The sequence below is a fragment of the Diorhabda carinulata genome, chromosome X (genome assembly GCF_026250575.1).
Source record: "Diorhabda carinulata isolate Delta chromosome X, icDioCari1.1, whole genome shotgun sequence".
In the NCBI taxonomy this organism is placed as follows: Eukaryota; Metazoa; Arthropoda; class Insecta; order Coleoptera; family Chrysomelidae; genus Diorhabda; species Diorhabda carinulata.
Window position 1 is genome coordinate 12,522,964 of NC_079472.1, and position 26,975 is coordinate 12,549,938.

General features: G+C 30.2%; 3 protein-coding genes across 8 annotated transcripts; 2 read left to right on the plus strand and 1 right to left on the minus strand.

Annotated features, from left to right (window-relative positions):
- The first annotated feature begins 12,211 nt into the window (after positions 1-12,211).
- On the plus strand, positions 12,212-15,211 carry LOC130901975 (E3 ubiquitin-protein ligase FANCL). Of its 4 annotated transcripts, none has more exons than XR_009060344.1 (5): positions 12,212-12,451; positions 12,504-13,074; positions 13,177-13,350; positions 13,847-14,049; positions 15,000-15,211. XR_009060344.1 is itself a non-coding variant. In XM_057813706.1 (5 exons), the coding sequence occupies exons 1-5, from the start codon at positions 12,344-12,346 to the stop codon at positions 15,093-15,095; spliced, it is 1,050 nt and encodes a 349-aa protein (XP_057669689.1). In that variant the 5' UTR covers positions 12,212-12,343; the 3' UTR covers positions 15,096-15,211. The 4 variants fall into 4 exon arrangements, 3 of the variants coding, with proteins under 3 accessions (XP_057669689.1, XP_057669688.1, XP_057669690.1); XM_057813706.1 differs by lacking the exon at positions 13,847-14,049 and adding an exon at positions 14,081-14,253 and having other exon boundaries at positions 13,249-13,350; XM_057813705.1 differs by lacking the exon at positions 13,847-14,049 and adding an exon at positions 14,081-14,253 and having other exon boundaries at positions 12,219-12,451.
- LOC130901971 (bromodomain-containing protein 7) lies at positions 15,195-20,281 on the minus strand. Of its 2 annotated transcripts, XM_057813698.1 has the most exons (8): positions 20,204-20,281; positions 18,636-18,878; positions 18,091-18,353; positions 17,641-18,001; positions 17,298-17,574; positions 16,947-17,224; positions 16,598-16,891; positions 15,195-15,398 (listed from the first exon to the last, which is right to left on the minus strand). In XM_057813698.1, exons 1-8 carry the CDS (start codon positions 20,235-20,237, stop codon positions 15,253-15,255), a joined length of 1,896 nt encoding a protein of 631 aa, XP_057669681.1. In that variant the 5' UTR covers positions 20,238-20,281; the 3' UTR covers positions 15,195-15,252. The 2 variants fall into 2 exon arrangements, with proteins under 2 accessions (XP_057669681.1, XP_057669680.1); XM_057813697.1 differs by lacking the exon at positions 20,204-20,281 and having other exon boundaries at positions 18,636-19,128.
- On the plus strand, positions 19,257-26,973 carry LOC130901970 (glycogen [starch] synthase). Of its 2 annotated transcripts, none has more exons than XM_057813695.1 (12): positions 19,257-19,543; positions 19,882-20,025; positions 20,954-21,327; positions 21,390-21,590; positions 21,657-21,765; positions 21,824-22,098; positions 22,197-22,363; positions 23,603-23,795; positions 23,860-24,034; positions 24,090-24,301; positions 24,365-24,562; positions 26,629-26,973. In XM_057813695.1, exons 2-12 carry the CDS (start codon positions 19,887-19,889, stop codon positions 26,653-26,655), a joined length of 2,070 nt encoding a protein of 689 aa, XP_057669678.1. In that variant the 5' UTR covers positions 19,257-19,543; positions 19,882-19,886; the 3' UTR covers positions 26,656-26,973. The 2 variants fall into 2 exon arrangements, with proteins under 2 accessions (XP_057669678.1, XP_057669679.1); XM_057813696.1 differs by having other exon boundaries at positions 19,257-19,486.
- Positions 26,974-26,975: the final 2 nt, after the last annotated feature.

A 26,975-nucleotide genomic window follows, 5' to 3' on the forward strand; every position in this document is an offset into this window, starting at 1 on the left:
TAATTATTACATTTAGGGGAAAAAATCATTCAAAATTATTAAAATAATAAGCATCCGTAATCCGCGTATTTTGGATCCCATAAATTTATTTTTATATCTAAATCTGAAAGATGGCGCTGTAGTAAATCGATTCCTAGTACACAGTAAATTGTCCAGCTTTTTTTCGATCCTTATCAATTGAAATTTCTATGAATGATGTAGTCAAATATTCTTTATCTAACGTCGCATCGTTTTCAATAGTAATTTCTTCAATTATAGATAATTATAATTTTTCTATAAATTATCCACTTGACAATGGTGGGATGTTTTTTTTTGGATGTAACGTACCTTGATAAAATAATATGATTTGGTGGCTTTTCTCCTAGATATCTGTGCGGACAGTTGAGAGTTTGCATATCTGGTACTAGGATAATCCCTGGCCCAATAAACAAAACTCAACGTAATCTCCTTTCAGCTCCATACACTTTTCCCAGCAATGTTTAATAAGTTCAATACCCTTTGTATAATAATAATCATCAAGCTCTTCAAAATAACCGACATCACCTCTTCATTGTTGGAAAATCTTTCACCATAGAGCTAATTTTTCAAGTCTGGGAACAGAAAATAATCCGAGAGGGTTAAATCTGGAGTATGGGGTGCCTTAGATAGCAATTCAAGTTTTAATTCATTAATTTTGTTCACAGTAATAACGGATTTGTGAGCTGGTGCATTGTCTTGATGAAACATCAGTTTTTGGTTGATTTATTTACTCAAATGTTGCAATAAGTTCACATTGATAGTTTTTTTTCCTTTTTCAAGATAGTCAATGAAAAATTATCCCCCGCGTATCCCAAAAAACCGATTCCATGACCTGTGTTTTGTTTCGCGCTTATAAATATACATTCATTGTTCTTTAAATGGTGCATTGTACTTGGATAAAAATAAAATGATTAATGAATAGTAAACAAGTTTATCAGAAAATTATTTTTAAAAACAGTATGTAGCGATAATAATAAAAATATTGACAACATGTTCAACGATATATAATTTTATAAATCGTCTTCCTTAGTACGATTAAGTTTATTCACCCTGTAGCTTCGCTCAATTCACCCAATCGTATTAATTCCGTTTTGGAAAACTTATTTATCGTGTGAAGATGTAGGATACTCCAGCCCCGTTTCGTTCTCCAAAACATGTACCCCATTTCTATAGAATTCAGTACCTAATCTAAATTATTTCAATTTAACAAACATTGCTCACGAAGAGGAAAACTAATCAAGATATTCTTCAATATCATAATAAATGTCAATGCCAAACGATCCATCTACAAGTACGAGATTGTTTTATAAAGCAGTGTTGTCATGTTATTAAACTTTCCAGTACGACTTTAATATATACCGATTAATTTCATGTTTAGTTTGTTATATTTTTCATATTAACTTTCATGCAATATCTAATTTGATATTTAAACATCAAAAAAATAAGTAAATATTTTATTTATTCGTATAATTTATTACAAAAAAAAACTTTGAAATTCGAATTATTCATACTGATCTTTCTCATCTGTCAGTAATTAACGATAGTTATATGACATTTCATTAGAAAAAAAATTGTTTTTACACCGGCAGACAAACAATGTTGTGACATCTAAACATTCCATCAGATTTGAAAAAAAAAAATTTCGCTTCAATAACTTTAAACTATTATAAATTTGACTATATCGAAAAAAGTTCGTTATATTACCAGAAAACCGAAAAAAGTGGCAACGATGTAAATGCAATAATAATATCTGCCATATTAGAATTGAAAATAGTGTTTAGTAATAAACACTCTGTATAATAAACTATTACGTGTATATTATAATTCGAAAATAGTTACTTCCGTGGAATTATATATAAAAAAAAGTTCAACGATAAAGTATGTAACACCAATTTAATGTTCAATGAATTCAAAATGAATTGGTTGGAAGTTTAATGTGTGAATGGATTTTAGGAAGGGTCTGTTACGTAACGCCTCGGTGAGCTGCATCAAACTAAATTTATAAAGGACGATGTTTTAGCCGAATTTGTAACATATAGAGCGTATACATCAGCATATTGACCAGTGGTGATTACGTCACTAATCGACGACACAGACATAACCCCTTTAGAAAAGGTTACTTCGTGACATATTCATAACATAATAAGGACTGTACTTATAGGCATGTCATATTACCTGGGACACGCTTTATATATGAATATTTCAATATATTACCTCGATTTATCCCAAGCGAAGGGATTGAATGAGCCAATTTTTAAACGAAATATGTGATCACCCCTCGTATAATATAACACAACTGTCATTTTTCGTACACCTACACTCGTATGTCTACATTTTTTTTTTTCAATAATTGATCAAACAAATTTTTGTTACAGGTTTTTATAAAAAAAACATTTTTAAGGTAAGTTCAGGTAAGGTTATTTTGATTAGTTCGAAGGTAAGATAATTTTTATTTCTATTATTCGGTAACAAAAATATTTTTTTCTCGGTGTGAATTTCTGTTTGCCACACTGATTTTGAACTTTATATATAGAGAAAAAGTAACTTACCTCTGTTATTATAAGAAATATGCTACGGAAAAGTGGAATTTAACACTTTTATCCATTATAAAAGTATTTTGTATTGAAAATTTGTATTTACAAGATTTTTAAGACACTAAAGTGTAAAAACAACCGAAATTCGTATTAACAACATGACCGATTTCAAGTATTAATAGGTTATGTTTACATAGGAATTAAACACGATACACCAATTCGAAAGACACTCTTTATAACAATCAAAATAAATCATTTCTGATAATGTATACCGTTGATCTTTCAGAAACTGACCACGTGACAGAAATGACGCGCATAATAAGAAAAGCATGGCGGTCGTATATCAGCTGGTAAAATACAACAAATCTTTCAAAAAATCATAAAATATATTTTTTATTTGATTTCATATTTTCTATGGTTACTTATATGGGGTGTTTTATCGACAATTTTGTTTATAAAACTAATAATACGAACAAAAGCCTTCACATAAGTTGATTATTCGATTTGGTATTTGTCTATGATATATATTCCGTTATCTAATACTGTTTATATAAAATCGCTCAAAAAAACTAAAAATAGAAATAAAAACATTTAAATATTAAACGAAGAATTTTCTCGTAATCAGCAGTAAACCTGTTAAATTTTTTTTCTTTTCGTATTTTATTTCAGGTCGACAGCCTTTCTTGGACGAACTCTATCTCTCTCGGTTTCTTTCTCTCTTAATTCACGAATCTCGAATATTGAGTTAGTATCCAACGTCTTCAAACGTACGTTGATTTTTTTGTTACCAAGACAAAAAAAGAAAGGCTGCGTTGCCAAAAGTTTAAATACATCTGAATTTCCAATGACCATTCAGAAATTATTCAATGTATCATACATATGGCATTTGATAATGGTGAAAAAAATTATTAATGTTTCAAAAACTGGCAACGTTGTTATGTCGGATGTAATATTGAAGTTTGACATTTTTGACAGTTTTTAATGAAGTTATAAGCAAATTTACTGGGATTTATAAATCTGGTAGAATCAGATTATTAATAATTTTTTTGTAAATTTGAATACAATAAAGATATATTCAATAATTTGAAGCGCAAAATTTTCTTTAATAAAATAGAGTTATTATTTTGAAATGGGATCAATTCTATTCTTGGCCATAAAAAGTCGAAAGGTAAGGTTACAATTCAAAAGGTGTTGAAATTTTTTTGAATGAACAAACTATAAAATTTGGATTTAGAATATCCTTTGTTTTATTTTTTCGAATTTTGCGTTTTTGTTTGGACTTTCTGAAAAATAAAATACATTTTTCGAAAAAAAAAAAACTGTTGAATACTATTTTTAGAGACAAATCGGGAAAATTATGATTTGTAGATTTTTTATTGGTTAGAATATTATGATATTCAAATTAAGATCTCATTTTTATTTTAAATGTGTCGAAAAAATGAAAAAAACATTGAAAATATCAATTGTTTATGCCCAAACGTAGGATGGACCCAATTTACCTAAAGTAGACCTGACAACTGTGTAATAACAACGATAAGATGGACCAAACCGAGATTTATGAATTTAATTTCAAAATAATTGAAGCATTCTATATATAAAATTATTCTTTTGATATTAAAAAAAATTTCACACTTGTTCTACATATTTTTTTATATTCGAATGAATTTAAAAACTGGGTCTAATCAATTGACATGTCACGCGTGCAACATCACAACCTTCCACCCGTTTTTTTTTCTCATCTATATAATTATACCGTTTAAAAAACCATTTGTCTTTATAAAAAGATTAAGTTTTTACAGATTGACATGCTTGTAGGTAAATGCGTAAGCGTAACTAAAACCAATTATTAAAATATTTCTTCCTCTCATTCTAATTATTCAATTGAATATTCCCTTTTATTGAAAATATCTCCTAGATAATAATTTAATACATAAAATTTGATTTCTATTAGATTTTATTCTCCATAGGAACCGATAAAATATTTATAGACGCTATCAGTCACGTGCAATAAACAACGTTGCCGTTTTTATTACAAAATAAGTAATGTAATCATTTTCTCTCATTCTAATTGCTAATCATCTATATACCCTGTATAATCAATTACGTTATCGTAAATTGACATCAGGAAATATCCTCTGATTATAAAATCTGTGTATCGAGCAGCCAGACGGAGATTTCCTAATATTTGGCAACGCCGATCGTAGTTGTCGCTGTCGGTGGGTCGGTTGGATAGGTCGTTAACCTTTGTGCGGTTTTTTGCAGTGTCTGGTTGCTGGCCCGCCACCGCCGCTAGTAGCTACGAACGCCACCGTGATCCAGACAAAGTTCAACACACACACTTTATAGACACACGCACAAAAAAAATGATCTTTTACCAAATTCACGCGACAATATTTGCGGCATAAATATAAACTAAATTATAAAGGTATAAACTAAATTTATAATATAACGAAATATAATTGGCAACGTCGTAACTATTACCTATTATTATTATTAATTGCTAATACATTATGCAAGTAGAACTCGATTTAAAAATAGAGCATGCGCACTTTCTACGTAGAGAATAATTGGAAAGTTATAAAGGGGGCAAGATATAATTTATTGAAATGATTGACGACTGTTTAAAATTCAATGACAGTAATTATTTTTCTCTTTAACCGCCTTGTATATCTTACCTATTATTTAAGATAGGTACAGGTACACATATGTTCATACAAATAACTTATAAGTCAGGTAGATGATAGCTGGGGGGGTCACGACCGTATTTTTTTCATCCCACGTCGAGTTCTAAATGAAAGAAGCGGATTTTTTCCGAATCATGAAAAGTACGATGAAAAAATATAACAGCGTGTTCCATTTATACAGAGTGCGGCATTACTGCGGATGAGTCTATATACTTTGTTATTTTGAGATGAAATTTGAAACGCACATTTTAAAAATATACAGGGTCATTTATTTTATATAAAAAATTCTATTCACACTTTGAGACATTTGAATATTGTTCGTTTTTGAATACAGTGTGAGTAAAAAGTGAATTAAATGAAATGCGTGGATTTAAAACGAAATAGATTTTTCAAAATTGAATAGATTTTTGCATAAAGATAATTTTACTGGAATTTTTGCCAAAACTTGTCCCTTGTTATAGGAGGTAATTCGGAAAAGGATTCGTTTGACCACCCCCCAGACCCCCTTAAGGTTATAACAATTTTACTTAATATCTTCGAAAATGTTGATTTTAAAGAAAAAAGTTTCGGATAAAATATGAAGCTCATAAATAGCTCTACAAAAAAGTTTATATGCATTTTCGACGTAAACTCATTCTTTTCACTGTTATTAATCAAAATATCTCGATAGGAGTCGAATTGGCCATTTTTTCGCGTCTCTCGCTTATAAACGATTACGTCACGTTAGTCAATTTGACTCCTGCCGAGATATTTAGACTCGATAACAGTCAAACGAATAGTTTTAATCAAAAAATGCAGATAACCTTTTTTGAACAGCTTATTACAAACTTCCTTTTATTTTTTAAATTTTTTTTGGAATATTTAGTAAAATTGACGGAAATTTAAGGGTAAATTTTTTCGATAGTGTACCCATATTTTTTTACATCACGTGTATATAATACTACAGGGTATAAAATAGTTTATATCTTTTGAATTACCTTGTATAACATTGAGAAACTCTTCATTATTGAGATGTAAATACTTGAAAATATACAAGTGTTTAAAAAAAATGGATTACTTCAATCAAATAAAAACAATACAAGAACATATATACAGGGTGATTGATAAGTGTTCTAAAGTTCAGTGTCTTCTTTGTCCTTTGAGATATCAATTTGAAAATTTTAGGGATTTTAGCTATCGCTAATCTTCACATATTAAAATTATTTAAAATCTTACAGGGTGTTCCAAAATGCCGTGCCAAATTAAAGCTACATTTTTTTTAAATGAAACACTGTATTTTATCGCATATTTGGAATCAGCTATTATAATAATATGGGGTTGTGATATGTTACGGGGTATTTGAAAAATTATAACCAATTTTCAATAAAAAACGTAACAAGTTCAATATATATAAGGAAAACTCGAGAATGAAGATCTGTTACGACCAAAGCATTCGAATAGTAAAAGTTACAGTGTGAAACAAAGTACTAATACGTTATTTCTCGATTTTTTTTAATGAATATACCTAAAATTATTAGTTGTTGCGAATATTTTGATTTTTTCTGTTCAAAACTATAATTATGCACTTATATCCAGTTATTTAACAATTAATTTTGAGTTTGCTATGATTTATTATCAATGACGTGACATCAGAAAGATCCGTATTATGGAACGATGTATCTTTTGGGTCGCAGTGTATATGATGTATCAAAATGCATACGTTAAATCGCGTTTTCTACTTATTTTTTTTTATTCGGTTGTGAACTATGTCGATTAATATGAGTATTTTTCTATATTTCAGAAAATCATCGATAAAAAGCAATTTTCATCTGAATGAACCCGTAGATCCGAACTTGTGTTTTATTTTAAAATCACGAGTTCGTTTTTACGGATACGTTCTGGTGTGAACAACCTAGGAAATTTTACACCGGATGTGTTGACATATTTTTTTTAAAAAAAGGACAGCATGGTTGGGTTTCATGTGAGGTAGTAGGTTGTATAGTAAGTATTACACCATTTTGGAGTACTGTACAGCCTGCTAACTTTCCTGATCTCAGTCCTAGTCATCGAAATATGTCCGAAACATTAGATTTATATAAGGAATATTGTTTTATATAATTATAAATAAGGCGGTAAAATATTTAAAAAATTATTTAATTTATTATTTCTTGGACCTCTTTTTTATGGTTTTTTTGATAAAATATTTTGATTTTACTTCTTTTTTAATTAAAATTTCGTTTAAAAGCATAAAAAATTGCCGTTTCGATCACTTCACGTAATAAGTCGTGTGACTGACTAAAAAAAACACATTTTTCACCAAAAATCGTTTTTATTTATCAATTTGTCTTTTGCTTCAAAATATTTTGATTTGATCATTTCCTTAAAATCAGCTAATAGCCAGTAGTCACTGGAGACCAGATCTGGACTATACGGTGGATACGAAAGCAATCGAAGTGTAATTCGTTCAATTTAACCATCGTTATAATCGAATTGTGAATCGGTATATTGTCTTGGTTTTTTCTTCGACATTTTGGCATTGATTGTCTTTCCCTTTTGGGGATGGTGGTTGAACAATTCTCCATGCGCATCCCAAAATACTGAAGCCATAACCTTCGGACGTGGTTCACCGGCTGCAGATGATGATCCTTTTGATTCCGGAATTAAGTGATCTGATTTATTACCAAATACTGCTCTGAATCATCAACACGTTGTTGTTATTGATCAACTCACTCAAATTACGATTAGATGTAACGAATTTGTGGACTTTTTTGATGTTTTTTGAAGTAACCACCTCAATTGGACGACCGTTTACCATCATCGGTGTCTGTACCGATGAAATTTTTCACTTGAAAGTTGGTAATACATAAATGTCATATGGATTTGACAATGACAGCGCTGTGTGTCTTATTGAGTGATGTATTAGTGTACAAATCAGTGTCAAGTCATATTTTGATGAATACTGAAAGTAGTCGAAACGTCAATATTATTTTAATAGGTAGAGACCTAAAATCGAGATAATTTATCAAAAAAATACATGAATATTGATATACTTTTAACTTATGTCCTAATAGTTATGAAAACTTTAGATATTTTTATTTAGAAACATAAAAATTGTTTATTTTTCGAATTTATTTTATAAAATATTGAATCCCATTCCATTGAATAATCTTTTTATGTATGAGAACGTCATATTTTTTTTTTCTAATACGAAAATTATTACAGAATTATCTAAATATCTTTTGTCAATGTACGAGGGTTGCTACTTAAGTTTTGATATAAACAAATAAAAACGAAATCTTTATAATTGGTTATGCCTTTATTTTTCAAAATATTCTCCATTAAGATCGAGCAGTTGCATTCCGATTGAGGTACCTCCAACACATACTTCCTCAGGTGTAGAAAAACGTTGACGTCGCAATTTATTTTTGATCTACGGGAATTAGAATAAACGGCGGATGACCCATCAATTCGATGTTTTACTGTTCAAAAACGTTTTTATTTGAAATGATTTTTGAGAAATCGAATTGTCGTTTCCTTGATTTTTCCGAACACTTCTGGTAAACAAATTCTTGTGTACCATTCAGAATTAAACGTTCTACGATTTGTTATCTGTGTCTGTGTAGCCAATCCTACAGTTTTAACTGTAGACCAACACAGTTTTTTCGAAACTCTTTCAGGTCTCGAAATCTACAGTTTTTTACTCAAGATACTAGTACCATCTATTCTATTTGCTACGTAGTAGTCCGTGTAGTTATACTACAGAAAAACCAAAAACCACAATTTTAAGATCTTTTATATAACAACCGATACATTTGGTACTAACAAAATAAGAGATAGACAAAACCAAAAATATCTTGAATGCCAAAGAACAAAAAAATGTCATGCGAATCCATTTTATCGTCATTACAAACATGTTGGAGGGATGGTACCAAATTTACGAGTTTAACATAAAGGTGGCAGCCCAAATCAAACAAAGGCTTCCTTTCGATGATAAAGAACAACCAGCACTGAAGTGTTTGCATATATCGAACTATAATATTATATCTCAAGTATTTGTCCAGAAAATATAACAGACCAACTTTGTTTTCTATGTTAGCTGCTACAAAATCGATCTTTTGAAAACGAATCTAACAAATAAACATCCTACGATCACAATAAAAGATGCCTTGCACACGAAAGCAGGAATTAAAAATCGTTTTGAGTTCAATGTGACAAATGGAAAATCAAGATTTACAAATTCAAAATGAGATTGTAGCTACTGATAGTATCATCAGCAGCTGATGATCAGCTACTATTTCATTGTTATGGATAGTTCTTTTTAAGCTTTTATAAGTAAGCTAGTCAAATTTCCTGTTTTGTTGCAATACTAACTTTTAAATGTACCTTTATTTTTTTATTCGGGTTCATATAGATAAATCTATAATTTATCATCGTCACGATCTTATAGACGTCTTTTGAGGCACCTCGATTGAATTTCTTCACACCAATCGACACGAACTATTTTTTTAATGGTATCCAAAGCGAACAAATCTTTGTGGGACCACGATTGAATTCGGAAAACCAGCAAAACACGGAGCTCTAACTGATGCTTCATCACAAAAAGTCGCAATTTCCATGTTTTGTATCTGAGATGAATGTTTTTAGTATCTATAAACAACTCAAATATTACACATTCTAAGTACGTTCACCATTAAAAATGTCAAACATCTTCACGTCAACGTAAACAGTAAGCACCACTCGAGTTTACTGCTTGTTTTTAGCATAAAAAAAATCTCCATACTCAAGCATCAACCCTCGTATACTGTTGAGTTTTTATATTAAAAATATTATTTATGAACGTAACGTTGTTTAAAAAACAAAGTTTACATCCTCATAACCAGTTTGACATAACATAATGAAGTAAATATGGTATAACCTCGATTATGAATGTTTCGTAATTTTATTACTCTATCATTCATAATAACGACTACAATATTTCTAATAGAGAAATTGTAATGATTGAAATAAATTATAGATTAGATTCCGGTACTTTTATTTCTAAATTCCTCCCTTGATGGTACAAAATTATCAATTCAGCTAGTGAATCATATTTTTTTTAATACACAACATACAGTATGAAAAAATACGCTAATTTGACATTTGCAATGTATTAACACTAAACTCTCGTCGTAGATTAACTACCCCCCCCCTATTCTAGCATAAACGTTCAAATCCGGCTCAGTATCTCAGTATTTTACTTCTTTTTGTTGTTCTAAATTTTTTTATAATAAAAAACTGAATACAAAGAAGATTTTCTTCTATTTTTGGTCACAAAATTAGATATTTGTAATTTTAACATGATAGGAAATTCGTTTTATTGAGAAAGGTGGCCAAACCGATCATATTCATACAATTTTAAATCATATATATAATTTCTGAAATACCCTGTATTTTATAAGGTTTTTAGAAATTGCCTCAACCGTTACTCCATATACGTTAAATTTTAACAATAATTTCAATAAAGTATCTAAATCGAACTTTCGAATAAACCCCCGTATACAGAAATCTATAGCTATTGGTAACGTGATACCGGTAACGGTTTTATCTTTCTTTCACGTGATTTAGAATAATAATCACAAGCGTAACGTCACCGTTAACTAAAATTATCACCTGGATAATTAAATATATATATTGTTTTACTTACCGGAATTGTTCTTTCGATATTTCATTGTCAAATATATAACGAAAATAAGATTTCTAAGGTGGAATTTCAGAAAAATCCGCCATCTTGGTAATTAATTGTTTTATTTGTACAATACATTCTTTATTGTTGTATTTACCACGAAATAACTAATACATATTATAACGAAACGATTTAGAGCTTTTTAAAATATATTTTGGAATCATTTTTATGTGTATAGTATATAAATAAATTTATTTGAATATTCTTTTATTATACATTGTCTGGAATATAGGCAACCATCTAACACGTTACACTTCATAAAGCGATTAGGCGGGAAAATTAGTTTCGGTCAATTATACTACGTTATGAATATGTAAAAAAATTCATTAGTTATTTATAGAAATTTATGTTTAAATATTGTAAATAGTTTGATTTTTTATTTATCATAGTCCAGTCAAATAGGGATTCAATTTTCGAAGAAAAAATCTAAAAATTAATAAAAAAAAGATTTCGTTCCGAAGTTTATCCCTATTTTCGACTTATATACACTATCACTCAAAAGTATTTGACCTTCAAAAATTATCTTTAAACAAACTATTTAATATCTATTAATTTATTTTCAAAGTTAACAATTACACTTCTATTTTCACTTATAGACTTGGGGCAACCCAGCAACTAATTTTTCTGTACCGATTTTTTTTAATATTAGATCAAAAACTTTTGACCGGTAGTGTATGTGATAATCTTAATAAATAGGTAGATATACAAAAAAAACCATCAAAATTCTTGTTTTTTCTATTCTGATTTTTCAAATCATCTATTTTGAAAAAAATTGGAAAGTCAAGTCAATATTTTGTATATTTACTTTCTTTTAAAAAAATTGTTAGAAAAAAATAAGAATTTGGAGGTTAATTCGCCATGTCCCTGAGACCCTTACTTGTGACGTCACTTGTACTCTCACAAGTTTGCGACTCGGGTATTGGCGGTTAAACATTTCTTCTTCCTCTTCTCTTTTTTCTTTCATGACTTAATTGTTTAATATATATAATTATAGTTTATAAAAAGCATACTGTCTTTATTATATAATTATAAATAAAGTAATTATTTCACGTGTAATTTTTTATTGATGTATTATACATTACAATCTAGTGTTAATGACATCATAATTTGATGTTTTAATAAAATAGACTAATCCAATGATAATGGCGTATAAAAAATCTGACGCTTATAATTAATATGCGTATAAAAAAGCAAAAAGTTATAATTATTACCCGATAAAATAATTATAAAAATGGTTACTACGTATTTTTCATGACGTCATTACGACTGACCAAAGTACTAATGTACATTTCGAAAAAATGGCTAATTATGTTTTGACATTTTAACGAACATAACCTTATTTTTACTCTTTTTTTTTAGCAGTTTGTAATCGTATTCATATAATCCAAATCATATTAATACAAAGAATGGATACTACAGACGAAATAGATTTAAAATTACTTTTCAAATATCCTTTAATGTCTAAAACTGAATACGAGGATTCAATAATGTATAAAGGATTGATTGAAATTAACGTAAGTTAGTAAACAATTTAAGAAGTTGTAAATCAGTATAAATTGGTTTTAGAATGAAGATTTCGAAATTATTGTCAAACAAACTTTCCAAAATAAATTTCTTTTGCTAAAAAATCTCGATTTTGTAGATCAACAAGTTATAAACAATATACAAGAAACAGCTTCAGATATAGTAACGTTTCTAGATTTTATTGAAAAGCATATTTCTACTAAAGTACTTTCAAAAGTACCATTAAACAATTGTGATATTTACAAACAAATTTTATACGAATATTCAGAATTTTCAAACTATTACCTCAATTTGAAAGACTGTTATCTAGCGTACGATTTAAGTAAAATTACTGCAACTATGGTGGATGAATCGAATAGAGAACATAAAATCGAAATACGCGTTAATTATAATGATAAAAAGAATATTTTCGAAATAATTGAATATGATTTACCTTGTGGTCGAGATAAATTCCAAAAATCATCAAATTTGAAAATGGTGTATAATCAATTTGCACAAATCGTCGAAACTTTGCAATTATATTTCAACCTTATGGAAGATTTTGACAAAAGTTGCCACATTTTAGATCCTATACCACAAAATAGAAGGTACAACTATAGGAGAATTTGGTTAGGTAAGGGATTAGAGGAAAAACACATGCAGGTACAACTCTAGTGTAGAATTGTGTCTGTTTCAGCGACTATATTAATTTTGAAAATATTATTTTTTATTTCAGATGAGACTGTTTCAATTATAATAACCGTGGATCCGTTTTGTCTCTGTGCTCTACCTAATATTGTATTTCTAGGTCCTGAAAGGATAGTAGAAGCATATAGATCGACGATGAACAATAATTTAGAAAATTGGGATCCTACCAATTACATTTTTTCAGAAATACTCAAATTAATAGGTACGTTAACCCAATTTTTCACTTTATAACATAAAATTGTGGATTGGGCGATGTATACTGATGAAAGATAGGATAATAAATGCAGCATTAGCTAAAACACCAAATAAATTGACAAAATGGAACCATAAGGTACTGGAGCAGAAAATTGAGAATTTAGAGAACACGTTGAGGTAGGAATAAATGCAATGAGAGTAGAATTATCAAGAATGACGAGATAAAATAAGTGGGACAGGATAAATGAATAAAGACAATAGTGGTATTTATTTTTGGAAAAATTTCTGTCTAGTAACTCAAGAACAACTTTGAACGGAAAACCATTTAGGAAATGGATAATAAACCTTAAAAGTTTGAGTGGTCAAAAATCACATGGTGAAAAAAATTATCTCCCTTTTAATCACATTTTGGAACAATAAATGTGCAGGTCAAAATCAATGGAAACTGTGTTTGAATTTTGTATTAAACACACAATTTTTTGGTAAATTTACAATTTTTGTAGACACATTTATAAAATGGGTAGATAAAAGAGGATTGGAAAGTCCCAATAGGAGATTTGTGGGAAAAACAAGGACAAACTTTGAACCAGAACTCTAATTCAATACACTTGAAGAGGTATATAAAAAAGAGAATTTCGGCTTCACAAATAAAATCACTTCTGATTTCCCATTGAAGTATTGAACACATTAGATTGATGAAAAAAATGTAAGTTTTTTCAGTATAATTGTTATTTCAGGTTTAGAAAAGTTTCCAGCGAAACAATTTGATCAACCCAGAGCAGATGGGCTTCTAGTTGATGTAGGAGAATGCAGCATTTGCTTCTCATATCGATTGGCTGATAATTTACCCGAAATAGTCTGTAAAAACGAATACTGCAGTAACTGTTATCACATTGCTTGCTTATATGAGGTACTATTATGTTTCTCAAAAAAAAAAATATATAAATTTATAAAAAAAAATTTGCTAATATGTTTTTGAAAATACGACACATATTTTATTAGAAACAAAGCAAAAACGTCGTTAACAATTTGAATTAACCTTGTAGTTTCCAGAAATTTTTATAGCATAGATTTTAATTATTGGAAAAGCTATAAGTTGCTTAATGCTAAATTGTTGAATAAAATAGACTTTTAGTAGCAAAAATCTCACGAATTATAAGTAAATTGTGTTATAACTCGATATAATAATGAAGAAACTCATTGGTGCATTGTTGAAGCCTCTTTCTTTGCTCATAGTTTCACCGACATTTCAGTACCTCAATCGCCTGTTTGAACCAAGAATTTTGCATATTTTTATATTTCTTGAAGTATAAGGATCGTTTCTTATCCTTAATTGACTTATTTCCACTCTTAACTCTTAAATCATTTGTAAGTCTTAAAAGTTGTTGTTTTGGAACTTTTTTCCAACTCTAAACAAAATTATGTCAATTTCATTAATTTTATATATCTTGCACTTCATTTTCTTCTTTTATACTGTTTTTAGATTTGTAGATCAGTAATGTGAGACTCCTTTATGACATTAATTCCATATTTTCATAAAATTTGAAAGTTGGTACATCAGAACTACTACACTTTAGTTTCAGTTATAACATGAATGATTTTTCGTGATTATTTCCAGCAAATTGTCCATTCTAATATATTATTTCCATTTTGCAGTGGTTAATGTCGGTAAATGCAAGAAGATTCTTCTCAGAAGTAGTAGGAAGTTGTCCGAATTGCGAAAAGAACATTTCCTGTCCGATCCCGAATTAACAGGACTGTGAAGATACCACATTAATACTAAAACAAATATTTACACTCCTAAAAATACTCGAATTATATTCATCCTGTATATAAAAAGTAAAAAAAATATTATACACATTAATGAATAGTTTTATTATTTATTAAAAACATTACACCTTAACCTAAATCATTCCATCAGAATTTCCTCAATCGTCTTATCATCTCTTAATGGACTTTGCGTCAAATTCGGTTCGCTCTCTAAGAATTGTCTCAATTCCGATTCAAGATCAATGTTAACAACCTCTGTGCTATGAACATCGGGCATGGGTACACCTGGAATCAAAATACTTCATCAAATACAATTTCCACATCAAAATCCCACAATATCTGAGAACATTGATTCCTTCAAATATTGATGTAAGAAATATGGATGTTAACAATAAAAGATAAGGACAAAATAGTTGAAATACAAAGAATTTTGAAGATATCGATACAGGAAATAGGATTATTGGATGGGAAAACACTACATCTGCAAAGATACATATGCTGGCTTTGTACTCCTCTTATTGCCTTTTTATATATGATTGCAATGGGGAAACTAGGTGAATTGGAATTGCTTCTTTCTCTACTCAGAATCTACATTTGTTATTCCTAACAATCGCATAATAAATAATTAATAAAAGTGGCAACAAACTGACACAAAAAATCTGTCAAATTTGCAGTTTCGGATCTTCTGTATTGTGGAATGACTAATAAAATTAATTTAAAAAAAAAAACAAAATGTCTTTTTGTTTATACTACCCAGCTTTCAACTATTAGTATCATTTAGAAAATTTATTATCAAAAATATTCTTAATTAGCAGTGAAAGATCAATTTTTTTCCTTGGTACATTTGAACTACTCACATAATTTTCACAATTGTTTCAAACATTTTATTTAGAACCGATTAGGGGTTTCTAAGGAACTTTTTGAAGTGATAAATTATAGAAAAGCGGGAAAATAGTTCAATTATCATATATAAACTAATGAAATTAATTTTCGACAAATAAAACAAAATGTATGCCATTTAAACTACCCAACTTCATAAAATAAATCATATTCAAAACTCACAAAAATTTATTTTTAAAAAAATCTTGAATTAACAGTGAAGGATGAATTTTTTCATTGGTACATTTGAACTACTCATTTAATTTATCATAATTGTTTCATACATTTTATTTCGAACTGGTGAGGGGTTTCTAAAGAACTTGTTCGAGTGATAACTTGTTGAAAAGCGAGAAAATAGTTCAATTATCATAGAAAAACTAATGATATTAATTTTTTACAAATAAAACAGAATGTATGACATTGAAACAACTTCATAATATTAGTGAAATAAGAAAAACTAGGGGTAGTGAAAGAACTATGGTAAGGAAGGAACTTTTTGGGAGTAATAGACTCTGGAGAAGCAGTAAAATAGTAAGAGTAGCTAATAAGATATTTTTTTAACAAACAGAAAATCAGAAATAAATCTAAACAAAAATTACATTTACCTAATGCCTTTCTAATACCAGCGATGGGCGCCACATCACCAGGATTCACTCTCTTGGCTATTTCAGCTAGATTATCAGTAATAGTTTCAGCTACTTGCGTTTCATCTTCAGTCGGAGGCGGACAATTGTTGAGATTGGAAGGTGGAGGAGCCGAGAGACGTTGATATTGAGAATTTTGGAGTTTCTCCAATAAATGATACATGCCATCCAATCGTTGTTGCATCTCGTGGCGTTCTTCTGCTAATCGAATTTCGTCGTCCATGTTATCCAAAAACTTGACATCGATACCCAAATCTTGAAACAAAATCAAAATCATAGCATTAGAAATTAAATAAGAATATATTCTTACTCTGTAAACTCTTCAAATCGTCGACGTTAACTTTAACTGCGTCAATCGGTTTAACCTCCAGCATAGTTTTAACCGCTTGTTCTTCTTCTCTAAGAGTTTTATTATCTTCGAGTATCTTCTTCGTTTTGGAATGATCGCCGCCTGTAAGAAGATCAAGCAAAGAATCCACTAAATGTGTTGCATAATCAGAATCTTTTACAAAATCTTGGACACTTTCTGCATACTGAACAGCTGTATCTGAACCATAAGTGTGATAAACCAAATCACTTTCTTCCTTACTGTAAAAAATAATATTTAAAAAAAAATTTAATAACAACATTATTCGGTACAATTTCTGTAATAAAAAGTTACCTAAGGTTAGCAAATGCAGAATCATAACTTGGAGCATAGGATCCAAAGGCTCCATAATATAAAGGTTTAATAGGTTTAGCAATGTTTCTTCTATCTTCCCTAAACCCTTGCAATTGACTTGTACCTTCAGAAAGTTTCCCACACAACTGTCCCAAAAGAATAGGTCTTTTCTTAGTACCTGGAATTACCCCATCACCACCCACTAAAATATTCAAGTGAGTTGTTCCATCTTTCTTTTGCTTCAAAAATCCCATATTTGTACTATTACGCTTCATCACTTAAACATAATTAAATACCACATGAAAATATAAGTGTAAATGCCCAGATATAAATAAAAACTCACATAGTTTTGCTCTAGCAGTTCTTGCAGCTATTTGAGACTTAGTTAATATCTCTTCTGGTGTTAAATCTTCAGGTATAGGTTCAAATTTAGTAGCAGGCATCTTTTTTTTTGTTTCATGTGCGTGATCGCTATCTTCATGATCTTCTTGATGTTTAACTGCTCTTAATTCTGCTGTTATTTCAAAGCCAACATCTTCACTGGTTATTTCCGGTACTAAATTCAACATCCAACCGAGTTTTTCTGGTACCATCATCTTCAATCCAGCTTGCAGCAACTTTTTACTGGCTTTATAATACACTGTGTCCACGTGATTATACTTCATTGCATTAGTGCACATCAATTTGAAATCTTCAATGAATTGCTGAGGAAAATTATTACTATTCAACAAAAATCAGCATAATAAGGATTCTCAATTTTTTTCAAATTAATAATATAGATATTTTAACTTACATCCAAATAAGAGTATTGATTTTCCTCGATTTTCTGCCTCATGGTACTAAAATCCATTGGATTTGTTATAATAGAAGTATATCCTGGAGCAATGTTTTCTGTGACAGGCCAAGCAAAGAAATTTTGCGGATCTTTTTTTTCTAATTGTGTCAATAAATGATCCAATCCTTTAGAAAGAGGTGTCCTTTCTTGTAGTTTTTTAATAACACATGTTCTTTGTTCTCTGCCAGGACTTCCTATTTGTGGGTATACCATTAAATCTTCTACATCCACAGAAAAAAAAAAGAATGAATATTATATTTCTGATATGAACATAGCACAAGAATTGAATAGTTTTAAACTGTTAAAAAGTAAATTTATTAAAAAGATCAATGAGCTTTGTGAGGTTGCTCTTTAAACACATTAGATTAACGTATTAGTGAGGTAGATGTACGACCTTTACGCCCTAGCTCTTCTAATTCTACATACATGGAAACTATTGAAGATTTATCGAGAGAAATTTTTCAGAAAAAGTAAGCTGTCACAGAATATTAAACAAAACATACCGTTTTCCTCGTTTTCTTCCCTTTTTCTCTTCTTATCTTTATGATGATGCTTGTGTCTTTTTTCCCTATCCTTATTTTTATCCTTTTTCTTTTTCTTCTTCTTGGATTTTTTGTGGTGTGATCTGGAGAGTGCGAAATACGGATCATTGGGATCGATTTGCATCTGTTCTTCCATTCGTTCCCCTACTAAAGGTAGACCAGTACCAAAATCAGGATTGTGTTCGGGGGTCGTTTGTGAACCTACTTTTAATATCAACTTTAGACCGGGTTTATCATCTTTTTCTCTTTTCTCACTTTTATGTTTCTTGTGTTTTTTCTGTGGGGGTGTGGGAGAAACCACAGGGGAGGACATTGTTAAAACAAATTTTCTATTTTTAATTAATTACTACATAATTACAACACGAATTCATACAGAATCGAGGAATTGTTTGTAATTTTGTTTATAAGGTTATGTTTGACATTTGACATACGTTGACATGAAATGTTAAATACATAGATAGTAGCGGTTTATGGATAGACAATTTTCAAACTGACGTGTATATAATGTTGCCTATTAATCTACGAAAAAACAAAATTTTTTGAATTTTAGGATAAAAATTTCAATAATTATTACAATTATATAGTAATAAAATTCTAATACAATCAAATAATCATTTAAATATCATATTGATGATCCTTCTTCTCAAACATCACATTTTTTTTTCAACAGAGTGCGTGCTTTCGAGGTGACCTTCAATAAAGGAGTTAAATGGTTTTATCTACATGTGTGATGTGTTTATCTTGTTTAGAAGTTTTAGTACCGCATAATTGCCTCTTTATTTAAAACGTGTTTGAATTTTCTCCTGCGATAGGTTTGTAGTTTAATTGAACTTGCTTTATTTTTGAAAAAAGTTGAAAGAAAACGTCAGGTGAGGGTCAAGATTCGCTATTTTTTTTATTACTTTTATCATCTAGTTTACTAGATAACAAATGTTATGTTTTTATTATAATTTTCTTTATACCTTTTAATAACAATATAAAAACAAATTTACACTTTAATGGCATTAATACGTGATGATAATATACCATAGTAAACCATGTAGAAGAGTATGAATTACGTAAATCGGCATATTTATCTTTGGGCAGTTTAACTTTTCTTATCAGTTGTGACTTAATAGATATTAAAAATAACTAAATATAATTGAATCGAAATCCATTAACGTTAGGTAACGCGTTCATATTTCCGATAATTTGGATTTATTTATAGTTAAAATGTCTAGAGAAAGGGCATCGAGGAGATTCTACCGAGTAGAATCAACAACTAATCTACTAGGATGTTTGGACAGAGGGATGATTGCAGAACAAGAAAATCGTTGGTGTTTCGAAATTGCATGGGAAGCAGCCAACAAAGGTAAACTTTCTTCTATTATTATTGTTATATCTATCTCTAAGTAACTCGTTTATGTCTATCCTTCATTATATCTAACTTTATACCATTTTTTATGTTCATTTCTTCGTCTTACTATATTTTTTTTTTGTTTTTTTATATTAATAACATTCAATTTAGATTAAATGATTCTGATATTTACCTAGTTCATCGTATAACACACTATATACATTCATTTATACTATGTACTATACCAGCATCCAAAATGAAAATAAAACAGTGAATTTTGTAATTAAATCCTTGACCTTATATTGAATAAAAAATTTAATCTTTAATATTATTATAACCCAACTAGATAGGTTATTCTTCTTTTTTTTATGGAACTTGGTCTTTACTTATATAATTACGCTTTTGATAAATATTTTGAAATTCACGTATGACACAAAAATATTTACTAACCTAAATTTACTTCGCAAAACTACTTTCTACATGAAATATTTATCGAAAACTCATAAAAAAACAAAAGTTTACAACAAAAATGCACAAATGGCACAAATTAAAGGTAAACACTGCTTATGCTTGAATCGTTTTCAACAAATGACATAACGGCTTTCACATTTTGTCTGTGGCAACCACGTTACCGGGCAACCTAACCTCTACTAACCTTAAAACATCTTTAGAAATAAAGTTTCCCATAAAAATATTTTTGTTTTTATCAAAAACAGTAAATTTTATTTTTTCTATTTATAAGAAAGTTCCAAAAAAATTTGATAGATGTCGCTAGCTACGTCGTTTGCATTAATACTAAAGTCTCGAACACTCAAGTCTTTTATTTTTATTTGAATTTAATTCAAAAGGGGAATATTTTCAGTTTTTATTTTTTTTTAATAAATGATTTTGGGCATAACTACGTTTTTCAGCTATTATTTTAAAAATAGACAAATATTTTTAGTTGGAGGAATTTACACGGTAATTAGATCGAAAGCTTACGTCTCCGTGGAAGAAATGGGGGACCAATACTGTCTCATGGGTCCGTACAAGGAGCACAGTGCTCGTACGGAAGTTGAAGAAGGTCCTCTCGGTAGCGAAGCATTAAACAAAGCCGTTGAAATGGTAAGAAACAAAGGTTTCAGAGTCATTACCGGTAGATGGTTAGTGGATGGTAATCCTCAAATCATTTTATTCGATATTGGATCCGCCGCATGGAAATTAGACGAATATAAACAAGAATTGTGGGAAAAAACCAATATCGGAGTACCCCATTTGGATATTGAAGCCAACGATGCCATTATTTTAGGTTGTATGGTAGTAGAATTTCTAGCGGCTGTAAGTTTAATTTGAAGATAACGAATATACAGTGTGTACTAATAAATAAAATCCAATTTTAGTTCAGGATTACTTCGGAAGAATACGGTGAAGGTACTCCACCACGTATCGTAGCTCATTTCCACGAATGGCAAGCCGGAATCGGGTTAATAATGATTCGAATTAGACATGTCAACGTCGCCTCGGTTTTCACGACTCACGCAACGCTTTTAGGAAGATATTTGTGTGCCGGTAACACAGATTTCTACAATAATCTCAGCAAAGTAAGTTGCTGATCATTATCCATCGAATAAAAACAATTAACTATCGATATGTATATTTGTTTCAAGTTCAGCGTCGATGAAGAAGCGGGAAAGAGGCAGATTTATCATCGGTATTGTATAGAACGAGCCGCTTCTCATTTGGCTCACAGTTTTACCACCGTTTCAGAAATAACCGGTAACATCCCCTCGTATACACTAATTTATAAACCGCTAGTGACTTTTTTTACATTTAGGTTATGAAGCTGAGCATTTATTGAAGAAGAAACCTGACGTTATAACGCCTAACGGTTTAAACGTCAAGAAATTTTCCGCGCTTCACGAATTCCAAAATTTACACGCTCTTTCCAAAGAAAAAATTCACGAATTTGTCAGGGGGCATTTTTACGGACATTACGACTTTAATTTAGATAAAACTCTTTATTTTTTCATCGCTGGACGTTACGAATTCGGTAATAAGGGAGCTGATATATTCATCGAGGCCCTAGCTAGGCTCAACCATTATCTCAAGGTGACTAGAAATCAATTTTATTCATTTATCTTCATTAAATTAAAGTTTTTACCGGTTTTTTGTCTTTTTGAGTCTCATCAGCGTATTATGTTTTGTAGAATACTCATCCGGATATTACGGTGGTGGCTTTTATGATATTTCCTGCGAAAACTCACAATTTTAACGTAGAATCTTTGAGAGGTCATGCTGTTACTAAATCATTGAGGGATACCATTCACGATATTCAGAATAAAATCGGAAAAAGAATGTACGAGACTTGTTTAAGGTGAGTCTTAAATTTTCAATCTTCTCATCCGTACTAATAACAAATATATAAAAAATATTTCGTTGAAACTAGTTTTCTTTTAGAAAAATTAAATATTTCATACATTAATATAAAAATTTTTTATCTATTTTTTCACTAATTTTTTTGTTTCCCATCATCCGTATCATGTTTTATATTAAATTTTTTATACGATCTACATACTTTTTTCAAAGTCCTGCAACGCTGATCGAATATAGCGTCTATAGGTTGTCGCTGTATTTTGTTTTCCATAAAAGTTTCACATTTAAAATTCAACTTATACAATATATTAACAAAATTCACAAAAATTCCTCGGCAATTATGAGGAATTAATTTAATTACATTAAAATTAAACTTTTAGAGTTTAAAAAATTTAAATAAAACCAAACAAACCAGCAGCTGATTGCGCACTAAGAAAATAAGGATCCTGTCATATGTCAATGACATGATCATTTTGTTCAGTTTCCGAACTCTATCGAACGTAAGCGGTTAACATGTTTCATAATTTTCATAAAGTCCTTATGACATTTTATCGAGTAATACATACAAGCTGGTACAAAATTATGTACTTTAAATTTTTCAAATAATATATACGTCCAACAATAAAAGTACTTTTGTTAATAAATCAAAGCTGTTTTAATGTGACCTCATACCATGACGTCATATGTCAATGACCAATTTAGTTTCCGAACGTCAGCGAACATTAGTTTCTCTGCTATATACAAAAAGAAAATTATTTCTTTCAAAATTTTGCAACGCAGTTCCAATATAACCTCCTTGAATGATGCATACAAGGTGGTCCAGAATTATCATTTTAAACTTTATGTTCAAAAATAAATGTTCTTATGTCAAAAATTGGCTACGTTATTTAATGTGACGTTTTAGATATAAAAATGTGACGTATTAATGAGTACTACGTACAAGGTGATCGCGACTATTAATGTCGCAAGCTGGTACGTCAAAAATAAAAGTATTTATTACAAAATTGGGCAACGTTATTTATTGTGGCATAAAACTATGACGTTTAAGACATAAACTGTGACGTACTAATGACTCCTACATACGAGGTGATCCAGAATTAATTGTTTATTACAAAATTCAACAACTTAATGAAAGGTGACATCAAAATATCACTTTTTAATGAATGTTATATACAGGGTGGTTCAAAATTACGTTAAGTTAACGAATTGGTATTGGAATTTCTATTTTTTTTCCATGTAGTGGTCGTTTACCGGACGGAAACGATTTGTTAGAGAAAGAAGAACTGGTGCGACTCAAGAGATGTATTTACTCATTACAAAGAGACGGTTTGCCGCCCGTAACCACTCACAATATCAACGACGATTGGAACGATCCCGTATTAAACGCCGTCAGACGATGCAGTCTGTTCAATACGACACACGATAGAGTCAAAGTGAGTCGAAACCAAAACTCCCTTCCATTTTCGAGTTATTTTCTTTTTAATTTAAAAATTTCAGATTGTGTTCCATCCCGAATTCCTCAGTTCGACTAATCCCCTGTTCGGTTTAGATTACGAAGAATTCGTTAGGGGTTGTCATTTGGGAGTATTTCCTAGTTACTACGAACCGTGGGGGTATACTCCCGCCGAATGTACCGTTATGGGTATTCCGAGTATTACTACTAATTTATCAGGTATTTTCGCACATAGTTGGTGTGTTCGTTGTATTTATCGTTATTTCTTCGGTAGGTTTCGGGTGTTTCATGCAGGAACACATCACGGATCCCATGTCTTATGGTATTTATATAGTGGATCGTAGGTACATCGGTCTAGAGGATTCGGTACAGCAATTAGCTCAATACATGTACGATTTCGCGAGGCTTAGTAGAAGACAAAGGATTATTCAGAGGAATCGTACCGAAAGACTTAGCGATCTTTTAGATTGGAGGAATTTGGGGGTGGTAAATATTGAATTGCCGTGATTGCGGTACTATATTTTTTGCATATTTGTTTTTATTTCGCAGTACTACCGTCAAGCCAGAATGAAAGCGTTGCACAAAGTATTTCCGGATTATAAGGAAGAAATGGAAGTGGGACTCGCTTTTAGATATCCGAGACCCATTTCCGAACCTCCATCCCCTAGTTCTAGTAAAGTTACGACGCCGGCAGCATCGGTACATGGATCTGATGACGAAGGCGATTCCGTTGATTCCGAGGCAGAGGTTAGTTTTTGTTTTTTTTTTTTCATTTTCCCAGGAGAAAGTAACTCAAAGAAAAAGCAATAAAAAACGAAAAATTAAGAAAAAAATAGAAGAATCATGGAGAAATAGGAGAGAATAGAAAAGAAACATGACGAAAGGATAATAATTAAACATGAAAAGATATAGAAACGCGAAGAAAATAACAGAGAGAAAGGGTGGGAAACAAAAATATACACGTAAAAGAGACAAAGACAGAAAATGAAAAAAACAATGGGAAAGAAAAGGCATAAAACATAGAAAAGAACGAAGAGAGGGGACAGGAAAAATGAGAAACTTAAAGAGAAACATGAAGAAAGAAATCTAAGAAAAATCAATAAATGGTAATAGAAAGGAAAGACTGAATCATAGGGAAAGACTAATAATGAAATATGGAGAGATTAGGAGAGAAATTTGAAGGAAAAATACATTTTGAAATAACGAAGAGAAAAGGAAGAAACATGAGGAACGGACAAGAAAGAAATAAATAAGAAATAGGAAAGCTAAATGGAAAAAAAAGATGAAGAGAATTGGAAAAAAAAATAAACAACTCAAAATGAAAGATATCGATTAAAAATCGTATAAAACGAGTAGGAGGAAGAGGATGGAAACACGAAGAAAAGATAGGATAAGAACAAGGAAGACAGAAAATTGAGACAGAGCAGGAAAGAAACATGCGTAAATAATAAGAAAGGAAACATGTAGAGGGATGGGGAAAAAGCATAAGAATAAATGGAAACGAAACACGAAGAAAGAGTTGAAAAGAAAGAAACGTAGGTGAAGGTATGGAAAGGAATATGATAGAGGAATGGGAAGTAAAGATTGGAAAGAATGAAACGTGTATGAATAATATGAAAGAAACACGAAGAAAGAGCAAAAAAGAAATAAGAAAATTAGGAAAAGAATAGGAAAGAAACTTGTAGAAGAAATAGGAAAGAAATACGACTGAGGAATGGAAAATGAAGAAGGAATAAATGAAACGTGTATAAAGAATAGGAAAGAAACTTGACGGAGAAATGGGAAAAAAGAAAGAGAAGAAAAGTAACATGAAGGAAGAGCAAAAACGCAAAAAAACAGAAATGAAGGATTGGGAAATTAAAAATAAAGAAAGGGAAAGAAACACAAACAAAGGGCAAAAAATAAAGAAACGTAGAGGAACATTAGGAAACAAAGACGATGAAGGCGAGGTGAATAAAAATAAGAGAAAGAGAGAGGCACATAAAGAAACGGAGAATGCTGGATAAAACGGAACAAATATGAAGTGAAATAAATAACTAAATGAGGGAATAAGAAGTGAGGAAATAGTAGTAATGAAAGAAACGTGGAGGAAGAATTGGAAGTAATCCTGAAGAAATGATAGATGAAAGAGTGTAAAACATACAAGGTGAAAGAATAGGGAAGAAACACGGAGATAGAACTGAAATAGAAATAGAGAATAGATAATAGAATGAATAGGTAAGACAGACACATAAGAAACGAATAATAATGAAACATAGAGAAGGAATAGGGACGACAGAACGGAAAATAATGGAACATAGAGAAAGATTGGAACATAGAAAAAGGATAGGAAAGAAAAATAATATAAGAAGAGCAGAAAAGAAACATGGTGAACGAACGGAAACATCATGATGACTATAAATTGAATAAAGAGAAAGAATCGTAAAAAAAAAGAAAATACTGAAATTGTATTACTAATTTATCACTTGCCTATGGTAATACATTACAGATTCGTGTTCGTAGTGAGAATTTGATAAAAATTAAAAGTTTTTCGTGCTATAGGGTAATGGAAACAAAGTGGAAAGAGAAAAACATCGAAAGATAACAGGAAAAATGAAACTAACAAAAAATAAATAGAACTTTCCATTTACTAGAAGTAAATGGAAAGTAGTAATTTTTTGATGTAGAACCTACTTCGATACTTTTAAATTAATATCATAATCTCCAATGAAACAATTACGTAGAATTTTAGTTGAAAAAAGATGAAATTTCATCATTCAGTACATTTTCCTCGGTATTCCCGCAAACCTATTCCAATTAATTTTTTATTTCAGCTGGAAGAACTTCGTAGAACACTGTAGAAGTTTATAATACTCTTTGAAGATGATGAATAATTGCGTTGATTACGATACTTGTTGAGCAATTTTTGAGTATTATTCCTACTTTTTATATATATATTTTTTATCTTTGTGTATCGTTGGTTCTATGACTTTATATATAATATTATTTATGAAATTATTATTTTTTATTTTCGCCAAAATAAATAGTACAAAATTAGTATGAATAATACTTGACGATTAACTGCCATAATATAACCTAACTTTTTAAAAACGTCGTCACTATAAAGGACATTTACATTATTTAGGTACATTAAAAAAAATAAAATCAACTTTATTATATA